At 34.0% G+C, this 17,930-nt stretch overlaps 1 protein-coding gene across 1 annotated transcript; it reads left to right on the top strand.

The window, feature by feature from the left end:
- Positions 2,058–9,996, top strand: LOC109337735 (protein STRUBBELIG-RECEPTOR FAMILY 7-like). Its single transcript, XM_019574777.1, has 16 exons — positions 2,058–2,341; positions 4,151–4,280; positions 4,389–4,460; positions 4,538–4,603; positions 4,693–4,764; positions 4,870–4,941; positions 5,079–5,150; positions 5,235–5,300; positions 5,402–5,464; positions 5,669–5,976; positions 6,196–6,485; positions 6,824–7,095; positions 7,650–7,782; positions 8,471–8,607; positions 8,830–8,986; positions 9,594–9,996. Exons 1-16 carry the CDS (start codon positions 2,245–2,247, stop codon positions 9,735–9,737), a joined length of 2,151 nt encoding a protein of 716 aa, XP_019430322.1. The 5' UTR covers positions 2,058–2,244; the 3' UTR covers positions 9,738–9,996.

The raw sequence follows: 17,930 nt of genomic DNA, 5'->3' as shown, positions 1-17,930 counted from the left end.
GAATATTGACTCAAATTATATCCTAGTCTAGATATGACCAAATGAGCATAATGCATGTTGATTGTTGAGCCATCTTCAAGCTTTAATAGAACCTTGTGTTCATCAAAACATAGGCAAATAATTGTTAATGCTATCTTTGACACTTTGCACTTTCAACGATATATATACACTTTCACACACTAACATAGTAATATATATAATTTTAAGCATTAACTGTAACCATTATATATATTAACTTTAATCAGTAAATTCTAGACATCACAACAACCTCAAGCTGGAAACAATTACATATGTATATATGTATATTTTAATTCACAATATATACAAGGTCATGAATTCCAGATGGCATATGTATAAAATAAAAAATATATCTTAACACATAAATACCTTATACATATACTTCAGCAAATTACAAAATTGTCAAGTGACAAAAGTCAATGTCCAACAGTAAGACATTAGTGCACATATAATATACATATTGCATGACGAGTCATAAAAGTTAATGCAATGTTCATGCACATATCTGAATATATACTTCAACACATGTTTCAAGGATTCATAATACAAATTAATCATGATTCAAATAAGCGGAAACACATGAAAGTTATCCTCATTATTCATAAATACCCAATTTTCATAACCAATAGCGGAAGCATAAAAAATCCACAAATTTAAAAAATTAAGGTTCATAAAAAATGGGGAAAAAACATTGTTAATGGAGAATCATAAAATTTAGAAGCTAACCTAAAGCTGTGATACCACTTGTTAGATATTTCCTAATGATTGGTGAAATAACAATCCTAGGATCTTGAATCTCTTGATTCTCACACATAATATACAATAAAGATACAAAGTCATACATGAATCTATGAATCCATGTTCTCTGATCTACTCATTTGATATACATTTTGAGAGAGTTTTGGTATGATGACTTCCTCAACCAAATCCTTAATTCATTTTGGGACCTTCGTTTTCTCTCTGATTGGGAGAGGTGAAAACAATTTATAATTTGGTGTATTGGGGACTGTAATTGTTCCTTATGTATTAACTTATAGGGTTTTCATTATCCCATATAGACATACCGTTTGAATATCCACTCGTTAAACTCATATTTGTTATCAGTTTTAGAAGTCTTATAGGTTGTCAGTAATCAGATCATTTATTTTATAACTCTAAAATAAATAATTAATATAATTATATTAAATATATGATATACACCTTAATTAGAAATTATGAATTTCTAATTAACTGCATTATTGGTTACATGGCTAGCTTAGATTCCGGATCACCAAAGATTTTTTATAAGATAAATTTAATAAACAAAATATGCCTAGCGTCCTTGGTAGTAGGCACCGACAAACCTTGTAGTATGATCATTGTATCCACTCTAGTAATCCAACACACCTCCCATCATTAGAATTAGTATTAACTACACTCTCGTGCTTATGAATTTTAGCACCAACTTCTGTTATTACCGATTTTTTTTTTGATAATTTGAAGATTGTTTTGAATTTTTCAATTATATAGGAATTAAATTAATATAGACAAAAGTTTGGAGTAATCAGAATATGTGTTTACTCTCATTATTATTATTATTAACAAATTTCTTCAAGTGATTCTACCATAATTTTAAATATTTATTAACGGATATATACATAATATAAATAAATATAGGATTTTCCTATAATAGTTCTTAACGTTGAGATAAGAATTTATAAGGAAATAATTTTTGTTGCAAAATTAAAATACAAGTTTTTTCTTTCCTTCAATATATCATTTTCCATAAAACTTTTACTATTATATATTCAAACTTAAATATATCATGAAATCTACTTAAATTGGCTTCATAAAGAAAGTAAAAAGAAAAACATAAATGCAAAACCAAATGGCCAGTCAAGGAAATGTTTTAAAGTTTTGCAAATATTTCTTTCTAATTAAAAAATAACTTTACTAGCAAAATATTAATAATAAATAAAAATTATTAAAAAAATAATTTTCCAAATTAAAATATACCCCACAGTTTAATAGTTACGTGGCGGTGGATTCTTTCTTATTATGGCGATTCGTTCTTCTCTGCTTTACTCTACAATGGTGGCAACATATATAAGCATGAAATGAACCAATATAATAATATTATTAAGGAAAAATCAAAACTTGAAGAAAAGGGGTTGATCGTATATCCATTTTGGTTTCTGGGTAGCAACAAGTTTTGCGAATAAAGATTGATTCACAAAGAAAGCGGTTATGGTGGAGGATCGAAGGCTGGTGCTGATTTTGATCAGCACCTGCATTTTTGGTTTGATCCCTATTCCCACCAATGGTGACACAGATCCAAATGATGGTCAGTGTCTTTTCTTTGATCTATCTCACTTTCAAGGTTTTGCTGTTTTAATCTGTGTGCTTTTGTGATTGGATGTGTTGTGACTTGTGAGTGAATATTATTTCTTAATGCTATGCATTGTTTTGTTTATTTTTGTGTGTATGAGAAGTTTTTCAGCTGAACTTTTAAGTGGTGCAATTGGCCCTTACTGATTCTTCAGATTCCTGGATTTTTTAGCGGGTTTAATTATGGTTCTGCGTATCAATTATTTCAACAACGGAAGGATTTTCTCTGTTTGTGTGTGTTTGAGTTATGTTTTCTGTTATCTGTGTGATGTTCAAATTTTGTCCTTTTTGTATAGTTGTATTGTGATGGCTAATTCATTAAAAAAATATTTAGCAACGAAAATAACAGTTCAATCTTCCTTTTGTTCCTCTAAGGGGCTATAGATAACAATCTTTGTAAGATACTAAACCATATGTGAGTTGTGACTGACATTTTTGTGTTGTTAGAAGTCTACTATACTTTTCTCGGTATAACCAAGGGTATCTCGTCACCCTATGAGAAAGAAATTAATCTCTTTCGGGTATGTGACTTCCCCCAACAAATGTAGCTCCCAACTATTAGGTTTAGTTCCTCAATACTAATTGCGAATAATAATGACGAAAATAAATCTATGGAATTTATTCTACCCCTTCCTATAAAGAAAGGAGCACAACAATAGCACCGAAAGGGTTCTGTCGCAACGAATCGCAGGTTGTCAAACCTTTGACCTTTGGCCTAGGATGATACATGAGGATCTAGTGAGGTATTACACTACTAGACCAATGCCTTATTGGTAAAATCCACCATAATGCAGTCTTCCTCTTTAACTCTGGCACCATTGTCCCTATTCCTTAGTGGGTCTCAGCATGCCGGTCATGCCCTTGTATCACGAGATTGACTGCTTTAATATCATTAACAATAGCCAGACAATGTGGTAGCTGCATTTGTCCTTCATTCAAAAATTGTAGCTAAGTTAGTCTAAGCTTTATATAGCTCAACTTTCACTGGCCATATTTGTAATATGGAATTTGAAGTGTCAGACATGGAGCTATTAAAACAACACAACTAGTACATTGGGTTCTTTTAAGGTGTGGAAATGATAACAGGGAATAAAAATGCTTATTTTACATCTTATGTTTCATGCCTGAGGTAATCCTGTGCATATTTTTGTTCTTATTTTGTTATCCATGTCTTTATATCCTTAAACAGCAATATGCTGTGCTATGTGGCACTATGAAAATATTACATATCTGCTTGGTGAAGATCTGATATTAAATTTCCTAGTAATCCTCAAAAGATGAACTCTTAAAATTTGAACATGTGGTGATTTACAATCCTTGCACATTTACTGTAATTCGGTATATGGTTAAATTGCGGCAATGACTTTTTCCCTTATGTTGCCCAGTAGTTAGAAATGTTACTTTTCACAAACTTCTATGCACTAAACAATTCATAATATCATATCCATGCCATTTACAGCCAAGAGTCTGCAATGTACCATTTTTGGAATCCTTGACGAATTTCATGATGTTTACGGGTTTGAAATCAATATCATGAATAACCAATTGTCAAATGTTCAATTTTGAGAAAGTGTTCACTCATGCTTAGAAGGAATATATTTGTAAACGCTAGCATAATAGGTTCTACTCTTTTGCTACAAATCTATATATCTTAAAATACGTAAAATGAATGGTTAAACAGAGAAGCACTGACATGTTAGGATACAAATTTCCATTATACTTGTCTGAGGTTCGCCAAATGTCTTCTTCTTAATGTTTGACGCAGTTAATGCGCTAAAGGTTATGTTTCAAAGTATGAACTCACCATCCCAGCTAAATTGGCCTCAAAATGGTAACGATCCTTGTGGACAGTCTTGGAAAGGCATTACTTGCTCAGGCAAACGAGTCACAGAGATGTAAAGTCTCAATCTCACATCCACTTTATATGTTTTAATTGTTATTTTATGTTGATGTTAGAGATGCTTGATGAATTTTTATTTTCGTTTTTGTTTTTTTACTTATAGTAAGTTACCTGGTCTTGGACTAAGTGGAAATTTGGGTTACCAGCTACAATCCTTGACAGCTGTAACCACACTGTAAGTTAATGGTCCCATTCATCATATCCAGTTTTTATGTAATGTTGCTATTATTTTCACCTGGTAAATTTTCGCAGAGACTTGAGTAACAACAAACTTAGTGGAGCCATACCATACCAACTTCCTCCAAATGTGACTCGCTTGTATGTTTATATGACATATGGTTGCCAGTCTTACATTTATTTTTGTTCTTATATTATAGTTTCTAACATTCTAGTTACTTTGTATGCAGAAATCTCGCTAATAATAATTTCAATGGGCCGGTCCCGTATTCTCTTTCTGGAATGACTTCTCTTACGGACCTGTGTGTAATTATCTTCTTGACTTCTTGTACACTCGCATTTTAGACCTTATAAATCTCCTTACCAGATCAAAGGAGTTACCTTTTATATTAATATTTATAATGTAGGAATCTTGGTCATAATCAGCTCCAGCAAGGACTGAGTGTCAACTTTCAACAGCTTACTTCCTTATCTACATTGTAAGATTTCCTCCTTCCTTTCAATAATGTAAAATGTAGTCTAGACGGCTATCGACCATATTTCGATTTTTAATATTATGTTTCTGTGAAAAATGCTCCGTATCACATTGGCCCACTATATCTATTATTTGTTGCAGGGATCTCTCTTTCAATTCTCTGACAGGAGACCTCCCTCAGACTGTGAGCTCACTTTCAAGCATATCTACCATGTAAATGTCCAATTTTTTTATTTTTCTGTTAATATTTTCATGTTATTCATTGCATTATGAGTTGACTTGTTTACATTTTTGTAGGAATCTACAAAACAACCAGTTTACAGGTCCAATTAACGTCCTCGCGAATCTGCCTCTTGAGAATCTGTGTGTATCTTCTGTTTCATATGACATATGTTCAATATCTTATCCTATATTTCAACAGTATCAATTTACAAGTTGTATTTATTTTCTTAAAAATTTGTCAGGAATGTGGAAAACAATAAGTTTTCAGGCTGGATACCTGAACAGTTGAAAGGCATAAACCTAAAGTAAGCATTGCCAACATCATCAATTTGTTTATTTGGTACTACTAAGGGTATCCCTTCACCTTTTTTAGTAAGGAACTAATCCCTTTCGGAGTGCGTGGTTGCCCGTCTCTACAAGTGTCGCTCCGAGCAATTTGTTTGTAACTGAGAATCTACATTTTCATCATATATTCTATAAAACGTAAAATAGTTTTAATTTAATGACAGAACGGGTGGTAATACATGGAGCTCAGGACCTGCACCCCCACCTCCTCCTGGCACACCTCCAATAACAAAACCCATCCGAGATCACAAATCTGGTGGACATAGCACCCCTTCGGATTCTAGCACAAGTGGTGGGGGCAAAAAATCGGGTATAGGAGGTGGTGCCATTGCTGGAATTGTGATCTCCATCTTGGTTGTCGGGGCAATATTGGCATTCTTTCTGGTGAAGAGAAAATCCAAGAAGCCGTCTTCAAGCATGGAAAAGTTTGACAATCAGCCCTTAGCTCCTCTTACCTCAAATGAAGCACATGGTCTGAATCTTGCATACTATTGAAAATCATTTTGATTCTTTTATGATGTGGTCACCCATATTACCGTTCACTATATACGTATTTCTGATTTTGATAAATGAGTAATTAGAAACTGACTTGTCTGTCTTAATGCATTCAGTTTAATATTTCCTCGTTAAGCTTATCCTTTTTCACATTGCTATTATTCAAATTGACATGTTAATATCTGTCATGATGCAGACATGAATTATATGCAATCTTCGTCTGTAATTGATTTGAAGACATTTGATCCTCCTCCTGCACCCCCAATAATTCTTAAGCCTCCACCTTTGGATCGTCATAAATCAGCTGATGAGGATGACTTTTCGAATAAGCCCATTATTGCCAAGAAGACCATACCAGCTCGTGCAAATGTGAAATCATATTCAATAGCCGACCTGCAGATTGCTACCGGAAGCTTCAGTGTAGATCATCTTCTTGGTGAGGGTTCTTTTGGACGTGTATACCGTGCTGATTTTGATGACGGAAAGGTATAGAACAATCCACTTCTATGTCTAAATCTGATGGCGAAGATATAGAACAATCCAAAAAATGTCATGACACTACAAGTTTTACTTATATGTGGTTCATATCCGAGTAGTTTTGATACATAAGCATGTAAGCGCATGTATTTATGGTACACATTTAAAGACGTAAGGTTGTTAAAACACAGGCAAAAAAGTTTAGAAGTCCCTGTGCGTGTGAACACTACTTGAATAGCAATATCCCCCAATAAATATCATGAACCTTACAATAATAGCCTGTGTCTCGAATGCATATGCTTATTAAGTATTTTGACTTTGTATTTGTATTGCTGGAAATGTTGTAGGTTTTTGCAGTGAAGAAGATAGATTCATCTGTCCTTCCCAATGATTTGTCTGAAGAGTTTACAGAAATAGTTTCAAGTATCTCTCATTTGCATCATCCAAATGTTACAGAGCTTGTAGGTTATTGTTCAGAGCATGGGCAACACCTCCTAGTTCATGAGTTTCACAAAAATGGATCACTGCATGACTTCCTTCACCTACCTGATGAGTATAGTAAACTATTGATATGGAATACTCGTGTCAAAATTGCTTTGGGGACTGCACGTGCCTTAGAGTAAGTTTGTTTGCTAGTGTAAATAGAAATCTTGACATGCATTTTTAAGTTTTGTATCTTGTTATATTATGTTAAACCTCATAAGTCTAATCTTTCATTGACTTCTTAGCCCTACTTCCTGGCTTCTTTTTGTCCCGTCTTTGTTCCTGCTTTATATATTTTGCTTGGCTTTAGCTTACACGACCTGTCTCGATTGGTTCAAAATTAAGATTGTTCTTATTTATTTTGTACATTGTCTTCTCACAAATGCATCTATTAACTTCATCTGTATTTTCCCTGAGATAAAAATGTCATGATTATTACTAAACATAATGTTCTAATTTGAAAGTTGAAAATAATAATTTGGGTATGATTTCAAACTTGATACTCTAACAACTCGTAAGTCGACACATTATCAGTAAATTGGAAAGTGTAACATTGCGAATAAACTAGGGACTTTTACTTGCAATGTAAGTTTTTAAACAGATCTTTTAATACAAGGCAACATAGGTACATCAAGTACCAATCTAAATATTTTCCCAAAATCAATAACCTGACTCTTGTTTTTTTTGTAGGTACCTACACGAAGCTTGTTCGCCATCTGTTGTTCACAAGAATATTAAGTCGGCCAATATACTTCTTGATACAGATTTTAATCCTCATCTTTCAGACAGTGGATTGGCAAGCTATATTCCAAATGCCAACCAGGTAATTTTGTAGCTTATGGAACTCTATGCTGTGAATTATTGTGTTTATAAATGGATGCGGTTGTGTTTGGCCATGTAGTTACAAGATATTTTAATTTCAAATTTGCAACTATTCTATATATATATATATTTATGCACTGTTTATTCTCATTTTTTAATTTCGAAGTTATTGTACTTTCTCTAAACTCTGGTTCTTCATGGATGTTGCCACGAACGTTATGAAAATTAGGGAGAGAAAGTGAATGGTTGAACATATTTATTTGGTATGAATAAGAATAACCATTTGCACAAGTTGCCTTGCCTATTGTCAAGAACTAACTTTCCTTAAAGCTTAAGATGTTAAGTAAAGGCTCAAGAATAGTTTTATATCTCTAACATGACACGAGCTCATTAGGCGTTAAGTATAGACAAAAGACAATGCAGAGACTCACTGTATTTGTGCTAAACCATGCATGATCCAGGGTTCAAAGTTCGAACCAACTAGGAACCATGTACTTTATCAACAGGAAAAATTAAATCTTTACTTTCTCTGATACTTCCCATTGGACATGACATGTATTTGTTTCAAACTTAAGCAAGAATATTGTTGACAGTGATCTTAAGGAGTGCAACTTTGTCTTTCGCCCAGTAGCATTTATATGATACAAAAATTTTAGAAGTTCTATTTCTAACTTTTATCTCATGTTCAGGTTTTGAACAATAATTCTGGACTTGGGTATGATGCCCCCGAAGTTGGCTTGTCTGGTCATTATAGTCTTAAGAGCGATGTATATAGCTTTGGAGTTGTCATGTTGGAACTTCTCAGTGGTCGGAAACCATTTGATAGGTGAAATATTGACTCACTATTAATGTAACTGTTTTATGCACTCAAATGCTTTCAAACGTTACTGGGAACATACATGAAAATATAGATATATAGTTTTCTACTTTCTTTGTAGGTTATTGCATCTATGAGGAACTTGACATATTATTGGTTTTGAAATTATGCATTGATATCATGTTCTCACTTTTTTCTTCCTTTTTGTTTGTTAAAACATTCCCTCTACAGCTCAAGGCCAAGATTTGAGCAGTCTTTAGTTCGATGGGCAACACCTCAACTTCATGATATTGATGCATTGGCCAAAATGGTTGATCCTGTACTAGAAGGGCTATACCCTATTAAGTCTCTGTCTCGAATTGCTGATGTTATTGCTCTTTGTGTTCAGGTAATGTCAGTCATGTTAAATCTTTTCTCTCTTTTTATGAATAGGTAGACGATTGCTTGTTTTCGTGGGTCTACATAAATCGGTTAACATGACATTGTTAGCTTGCTCATCGCAGTGATCCGATTGATTTGGGATCTCCCTTTTAGATTCATAAGAACATGTTTGGTTTAAGAAAACATTTTCTGTTTTCATTAACGATTACAAGTATGTCACCTAGTTTCCATTTTGTTTCATGTTTTCATTAATGACTACAAATCTTTTAAACTAAGAGAGAAAATGAAAACATGTATCCTACTTGTAATTATTAGCAAAAAAAAAATGTTTTCTTCAACCACATAGGTCTTAAGTGCTCAACTCAACCAAAATGTACAGGACAATATCTAGAAATTTAGTAGTGTTGTGAAATTTCCATCTCACCACTTGCAAATGACAATAGTAGAATATTAATAGCTATTATAACATTAAGAATGAGTTTGTTTCAACGTAAATGGACTTTTTGAGAGGCTCTAGCCAGCTTCCTAAGTGGCGTATAGGCAGCCACAGCCCTACAAATATCTACATATCTTAATACATTAAGATGGTATTCTAATTTGTATTGTTTGGGCAGCCGGAGCCAGAATTCCGACCACCTATGTCGGAAGTGGTTCAAGCACTGGTTCGATTAGTGCAACGAGCTAACTTGAGCAAGCGAACATATGGAGCTGATCAAGGAGGATCCAACCAAGGGGGTGATGATCTAGAAGACATGTAAATGAGACCAAAGAAACTTGGCGTTGATAGAGTTTTGCTTAAATGAGAACAAATAAACCTGTGTTGATAGAATGGCTTAAACAGAAAATAATAATTGACCCTTTTCATAATATTCTTTTGACCCCACAAACAGTTACTCCTAGTTAGAATGGTTGCACCTTCGGTTATTGATGTTAGACAAAAATTTTGAAGCTTGTTTCTGAGCTAGTTATTTTATTGGTAATGTAAATTTCAAAAATTTATTGTAGTAGTTTTTTTTTCTGCTGTGTCCATGTAGTTATTTTTCCATTGGTTTTAGCCCTGTTCAATTCCAGAAAAAGGTTCCATTGCTTTAACATTTTGGAATTAGGTAAATTTTATTACATGTCAATTTAGTCAGAAAGTAATCATTGATTCATAATTATTGTTGGTACAAATATTATGTAATAAAGATAAGGGAAAATTAAACTATATAATTTGTGAAACTCCATTGTCAAGGACTTTTTTTGGTTGATGATTCTTGATGATGCAAGGTTTTTTATTTACAACTCAAAAAAAGTGAAATAAAATTTTAATATGGAAATAGGGAACAACACAATCGACAAGATTTCCAAAGGTATAACAGGACATACATGTTGCATGTAGTGTTTGTATCCACAACTTTTTAGGGACTACTAAGGGTATTCCCTAATTTATAGGTGATGATCTATCTAATATATTTGGAGTATACGACTTGCCCCCCTTAACAAGTGACATTTATAGGAATCAAACCCCCTATTTGTATGTGCAATTCTATTAACATCTATTAAAATTTTAAGAGTAAATATTTATTTTAGTCCCTCATGTTTTTTTATTTTTTATTTTACCAATGAAATCATTCAAAAATGAAAAGTCACAATAGTCCCTAAAAATTTCAAATATCAGTTAAATTAGTTCATATCAAATGTTATAAAACATGCTAAAAAGGATAATTTGACACACATTTGAAATTTTTTAAGATTATTTTGAGTTTTTCAATTTTTAAGGAATTAAACTCGTAAGATCGAAAAACATAAGAACTAAAATGATTATTTATTCTAAGTTTAAATGTACCCCATTTTTAAATGTTTTATATCATAACTTTCAAAAATATCATTTTTTTTAATCAAACTCAACCATCCCTTTTACCCTCACACAGTAAGCTCAATGTTGATAGGGAAAGATAAGCATGTGGATCTATGTGAGGGTTGGAAGGTTTTGTGTCTGCGTTAGGATGAAGGTTTTTTTTTGGGGGTGAGTGTGTGAGGGTTTTAGGTTTTGAATATGGGAAATGAGTGTTACTTTGATTTAAAAAAGATATTTTTGATGAGTGAGGATAAAAAAAATGAAGAACTTAGTATGTTTATACTTGTTGAAGTGGTAAATAAAATTGCCCCATTTAACATTTGATGCTTTACATATAGAACATAACACTGCAATTACATATTTATTCCCATCTTCAATGGGCAAAGTTTACAAAATTCAGATCATGCCCAATCTAATATTATTTTCAAATTTTAATTATATAAGATTAAGGCTTAATTGTTATTATACATACATATCTTTAAATCATGAGAGAGAGTGAGAGAAAGAAGGGGAGGTGACTCCAGGGGCTGTGGTGGGGATGGAGACAGGGGAAGACATTCCAATACCAACATTCATAGACTTTCTAACAATGGAGAAGAGTACATACACAATCCGAAAGGTTTCTTCAAGTCACTCCAATCAAATTGTACAACTTTTTTCTCGACAAACATTCCATAAAGTCATGGAATTTCAGAGATGTGGTCTGTTTTTGCCAAATTGGGAAGTGTGGGGATGTGATCATACCACATAAAAGAAACAAGAGAGGCAATAGATTTGGTTTTGTTAGGTTCAAACAATCAGATGGTGATGGTAATCTGCTGAAGGCACTTGAACAAGTGTGGATTAGGAACTACAAAATCAAAATCAATAGTCCTAGATTCAAAAGGAAGGAAGACCATAATTACAGGGAAACCTTGTCCACAAAAGTGGTTCCTAAATTGAATGAATTTCAACCTAAAGTGTTAGCTAAGGATGAGAATCAACATTCCTGAAAAGAAGTTCTGATTAATAAGAAATATGCCCTCAGTCCAATAGATTCAGAGAAGACAAGGGTGTTGAAATATAATGTTCCAGAAGGCATCATTGACAATCTAAAAAACCAATTGGTAGGAGAGTTATAAAGTGGGAGGATTTTAATAACTTACCGGAGACTCTGAATAGATAAGGTTTTTTCTCTGTGAAAATAATTTATTTGGGAGGGAAACTGTATATGCTCAAATTAGAGGGACACAGATATTCGACAGATCTTTAGTATTGAGGAGCAATGGTGGAAGTCTATATTCAAGGAAATAAGTAGTTGAAAAAAATAAAGCTTTTACAACCAACTTTATAGATAGAGCAGGGGCAAGGTCAGAGGAGGAAGAAGAATTAAATATGGAAAAGGCAATATGTGTTTCTAGTGATGGGAAAGGCTCTGGCAAAGTGAGCTTGAAAGTGGATGTGAGAGACAAGGATGAAGTTGAGGATATTGAGGTTGTCGTGTGGGAGAAAGAGAGGTCAAGGAAAGGGAAAAACACTCTTCATTTTGACCTAAATAATGATGGGCCTAAATCATTTTTTGGGTCCACTAATGTTTTAATTAAAAAACTAAAGGAGGCAGCCAACACGTGAAGGATACAAAAGGAGGCAGCCACCTCATGTCACTTGCGGGACACGTCAGGAGAGAGGAATTAGGCCACTCACACTCACATCCAGCCCATTCTGCTGAAAAAAATGCTGACGGTTCCACTTTGTTGGGCCAAGAAAAAATATATCTCCTTTGTGAATGATTCATTATCTGATGTTATAAGTGTTTCTGAAGGGGATCCTATTATTGTTTCTTTGTTGATCAATAAACTTGAACAAGGGAAGAAACAAAAGAAAAAGAAAAAATCACTAAAGGTACCATTAAATTTGAATAATCATATTTTGTCATGTTTGAGACAAAAAGTGTATATGAAACAAAAGATGAATGTTTATAGAAGAAGAGAAAAAATTGATCATGCCTTTGTTCCAACAAGTGTCTCACGAGGCTCTCCAGAGATGTTGGAGTCTTCCATTGGGGAGTCAATCTTTGTCTCTACAGCACCGTTGATCACAATTGAAGAAGACATAAGTGAGGAGCAAAGTGCTAAGAAGATTTGGGGCTTAGGTAAAAACATGGGTGTATCTTTTGAAGGGGAGGATAGAGTATTGATCAAGAGAATTGAAGAATTGGAAAAGAGAGATAGAATTGGCTTTGCTAATTCTAATCATATGGAATGAGTCGGTAATCAATGAATTGTTTGTCCTTGAATGTGAGGGGTTAGGGAGCGGTTTGAAGAAAAGAGGTGTTATGAGGGTAATTAAAAATAATGATGTGGATTTTATTGGTCTTCAATAAACCAAGCTAGAAGAATGTGTTACAAATCTTTGTTATAGTCTTTGGGGGAATAATGACTATGATTGAGATTTCATTCCATTAGTGGGAAGGTCAGGAGGAATTATGAGCATTTGAGACAAGAATAAATTCCGGAAAATTAATTCTTACAGAGGCACTTGTTTTCTTGCTATCGTGGGAACTTGGTTGAAAGGTCAAGTAAATTGTTGTATGGTTAATATTTATTCTCCTTGCTTACTGGTTAATAAAAAAATATTGTGGGAAGAGCTCTGTAAGTTGAAACTTAGCTTGGAAGACATTATTTGATGTTGTTTTGGTGACTTCAATTCTATTAGAAGTGTGTATGAAAGGAGATGAGTTGTTGAGGGGAGTTGTAAAAAATATATTCAATTGTTTAATGATTGGATTAGAGATATGGAATTGATCGATATGTCGCTAATTGAGAGGAATTTCACTTGGTACCAATCCAAAAGTGGAGCTATGAGCAGGATTGATAGATTCCTCTTATCAGCACGGTGGTTCTTGAAGTGGCCGGACACAACTCAATGGGATTTGACTATAGATTTTTCTGATCATTGCTTGATTGTTGTGAGGCAGAAAAAGGTTGAGAAGGGACCAATTCCTTTTCGGTTCAATAATTGTTGGCTCAATCACCATAGCTTTGCGGATTTGGTTTCTAGAAAGTGGAGTGAGGCTGGTTGTACAGGAAGAAAGGCTTTCATTGTGAAGGAAAAGCTAAATTACTTGAAATAAAATATAAAGGTATGGAATAAGGAAATATTTGGTTGTTTGGATTCAAAATTGGGACATCTAACCCTTGAAATTCAGAAGCTGGACATTTTGGGTGTGAATTCGGTTCTTGATTCTGTTTAACTTTCCTTACACAAAAAGTTAACGGGTGATGGGTGGGAAACAACTAATTTGAAGGATATCCCATTGAGACAAAAATCTAGGAGTAAGTGATTGAAGGAAGGGGATGCAAACATAAGCTACTTTCATGCTTGTATTAACAACAGGAGAATGAGAAATTAGATAAGGGGAGTTTGGATTGATGAGGTGTGGTATGAGGAGAATTCGACTATGAGGTCTGGGATAACAAACTTCTTCAAAAAATTATTCTCTTCCGTGCCTATGGAAAAACCGAAACTGGATGGGGTAGAGTTTCAAACTTTGAATGAAAATCAACTTCGTGTCTTAGATGTGGATATTTTGGAAGAGGATATCAGAATGACGGTTTGGAGTTGTGCCACTGACAAGAGCCTAGGGCCAGATGGTTTTAATTTCAAATTCTTCCAGGATTTTTGGGATGTGGTTAAAAAGGATGTCATCCTTTTTATTCAAGAATTCCAACTTAATGGAAAGCTTCTCAAAGGTTTGAACTCTTCTTGCATTGCATTGATTCCAAAGACAAAGAGCCTAAACAAAATCCAGGACTATAGTTCGATTTCCTAAGTGGGTTCTTTGTATAAAATTCTTGCTAAGATCTTGGCTGGTAGACTTAAAGGGGTCATGAGTTTGTTAATTTTCCCTTCTCAGTCGGCCTTCATTCATGGGTTTGTTAAAAGTTGATTTCGAGAAAGCTTATGATTATATTGATTGGAACTTCTTTGACAATATGTTTATGCGGTTTGGGTTCTCGGGAAAATGGAGAAAATTGATTTATGCTTGTCTTTCTTCAACCTTTATGTTTGTCCTGGTTAATGGAAGTCCAGCGGCTCACTTCTTAGTCTCTAGAGGTATTAGGCTGGGGGATCCAATGACTCATTTCCTTTTTTATGGTAGCAGAAGGCTTTGCTGGATTGGTCAGGAAGGCTACATCTCTTGGTGTTTTTTAGGGGTAAAAAATATGAGGCAGTGGTATAGAAGTTTCTGATCTTTAGTTTGCCGATGATACTGTTATTGTTTGTAAGCCTTCAGAAAAAAATCTTTGGTGCATGAAACTATTCTTAGATGTTTTGAGTTAGCTTCAGGCTTGAAGGTTAACTCCAACAAGAGCTCTATTTTTGGTATAAAGCTGGTGGATTCGGTGCTTTTAAGTTGGCTCATTTGCTTTTCTTTACTTGGGAATTCCTATTGGGGCAAATCTGGGGAGACTTTTCACTTGGCAGTGTATGATTGATGTGGTGTCTAAGAGGCTTGCTTCTTGGAAATGTAAACATATTTCTTTTAGTGAGAGAGTAATTCTTCTGAATTTAGTCTTATCAAACATCCCTACCTATATGTGTTCTCTATACAAAGCGCCAAGGAAAGATTAGCTAAAATTGTTAGGTTGTAGCGAAGATTTCTTTAGGGTAATAAGAGAGGTGGTAAAGGTGTTGCTTGGGTAGCTTGGGATGTTGTTTGCAAGCCCAAGGAGCTAGGAGGTCTTGGTGTTAAGAATCTTGGTCTGTTTAATCAAGCTATATTGGGGAAATGGAGATGGCGTAGATTACATGACGATGATGCTTTTTGGGTGAAGGTAATTACTTCAAAATATGGTTCTGATTGGTATTCGAAGAGTAGAAACAATGCTTCGATATGGTGGAAGGATTTAGGTAAAGTCGGCTCTCCTTTAAGCGATACAGGTGGTTGGTTCGTTGATAATATTTGGAGGGAAATTGGTAATGGACTTCAAACTCTTTTTTGGCAAGATGTTTGGGTGGGTAATCATAGCCTTAAAGAGGTCTTTCCTAGATTATTTAATCTAGCTAGGAACAAGCTTGTTCGGGTGGGAGATTATGACTATTGGAAGGATGATGTGTGGTCTTGGAAAATTCCTTGGAGAACACCATTGTTTGGTAGAGAGGAGTCTATTACTAGCAGCTTGTATGTCTTGATTCAGAACCATTCATGCAAAAGAGAGATGTTGGATAAATGGAGGTGGGGGCTAGATGCCTCAGGGGTGTATGTGGTTAAATCTACTTACTTGGCTCAGGTGAATCAACAACAATCTCCTTTAGGTAAAGTTTTAAAAAATTGTTGGATTAATTGTGTGTCTTCAAATATTTGTTGCTTTGTGCCTTTGTCTGGAAACTCCTTAGAAGAAGGCTTCCTACAAAGGATGAGTTGTTTAAGAGGAATATTATAGTAAGAGTAGATAATTTGATATGCACTATATAAAAATTATGTCGAATCATTTTATCACTTATTCATATCTTGTGAGTTTGTTTCAAGTGTGTAGAAAGATTTTTACTCTTGGTCACAAACTCCAATTACTTTCCCTTCAACAATTCTTGAGTTCTTCAATCTTTATGGTTCTCTAGAAAGAGGTAGAGGTGCACAAGTTTGGAGAATGTTATGGTTTGCGGTTGTTTGGTCAGTTTGGGTTATGAGAAATGAAGCGATTTTCTTGGAGAAGGAGCCTAGTTATATTCACTTTTTTCATTTAATCCAAACTAGATCTTGGATTTGGTTCACCTCTTTTATAAATAAAAATTCTTTAACTTTTACATATGGGTGTATGGATCCAAAACTTTGTATTGCTTTAGCTACTAAAAAGATCACCAGTTGATCTTTCTTTGAATTGGGTGGACATCCCTTGTGCTCAGTTTAATACATTATTTCTTTATCAAAAAAAAAACTTTAACCATGGAAGTGTCAATAGGAGTTTTGCCAATTGATTGAGTCATTCCAAATTCCAATTATGGTCTACATTCATATGAATTCAAGTCTCTATAACCCCAGAAACAAACTAACAATGCAAATACAATTACTATAACTATAATTGTTGAAAATGCATATTACTTGAGACAAATTTGTGATGAGTAACAAATTGGTCAAAGTGATATGAGCTGAGACGAGTTTAAAAAAGAACCAGGTCAGAAAGGTGAATTTTGGAAAAATAGTTAAGACACTTTTGGTATTAAAAATAATTGAAGGTGTATTATTCCCAATTAGACATATCTTAACCCATCTTGTTACTAGAGGTCTACCAAACACTAACGTATTGTAAGTTTCAACTATACCTTGTTAGATAACAAGTCCCTGAGTTGGAAGCATAATAATTGGGTAGCAATAGATAGTTATAGTAAGATGAGACCTAAAGTAATAGACTAAGGTTACGTGGGAAAATTAAGAAAGTCTGTAGAAGAAAGAAATCATAAATAGAAGTTGAAGGTGAATCATGCAACTTTGTTTATAATAAGTTCCCCTCATAGTTACCTAGTACACCATATGGATATGTGGTACTTTTAAGATATAAAGTTCATCACTTTTAGTATTAATTTTATGAGACTTTCTTTATAACTAACATAATACATAGTATTGTGAATTTAGTACACATTGTGTATGATAAATGGGAAAATTATGTAAGTGGTTCACTTCCATTATAGTAATGATAACAAAATAAAGAAACCGAAATAATAAGTTTACATTTAACCAAATGAGAATTGAAGCAGGAAAAAGTGTTTTGGAACTCCTAATTATAAAAAAAAAAAAAAGGATTAGCACAAGACCAAGATTCCCGCATCTAGTGCAGAAAAACACAACCATGACAGGAGGAAACAATTTTATGCAATTTCTCATACTTGGCAATTCTTCCAACGACTCTGAAAGATATCCCCACATTCCTTGCTGAAACATCACTTGGAGATGTGCTATTATTAGGGGTGTTCGTTGTCTATTTAAATCGATTTTTAGGCACACAAAAAAATGATTTGATTCAAACACGTAATTAACATATGGTATGGGCTGGTCTGATTTGTATATATTAAAATATTCATTCCAATCCGATCTAGATATTATATGCGGCTTTGACTCGATTTGGATCAATTT

The sequence above is a fragment of the Lupinus angustifolius genome, chromosome LG02 (genome assembly GCF_001865875.1).
Source record: "Lupinus angustifolius cultivar Tanjil chromosome LG02, LupAngTanjil_v1.0, whole genome shotgun sequence".
NCBI classification, from domain to species: domain Eukaryota; kingdom Viridiplantae; phylum Streptophyta; class Magnoliopsida; order Fabales; family Fabaceae; genus Lupinus; species Lupinus angustifolius.
The sequence above is the reverse complement of the archived record's forward strand: the minus strand, read 5'-3'. Positions and strand labels throughout refer to the sequence as shown.

Coding starts and splice junctions, on each gene's coding strand:
- LOC109337735 (XM_019574777.1), top strand. CDS start 2,245: ATGGTGGAGGATCGAAGGCTGGTGCTGATTTTGATCAGCACCTGCATT. Junction 6,486..6,823: donor CTGATTTTGATGACGGAAAG/GTATAGAACAAT, acceptor GAAATGTTGTAG/GTTTTTGCAGTGAAGAAGAT. Junction 8,987..9,593: donor TTATTGCTCTTTGTGTTCAG/GTAATGTCAGTC, acceptor TTGTTTGGGCAG/CCGGAGCCAGAATTCCGACC.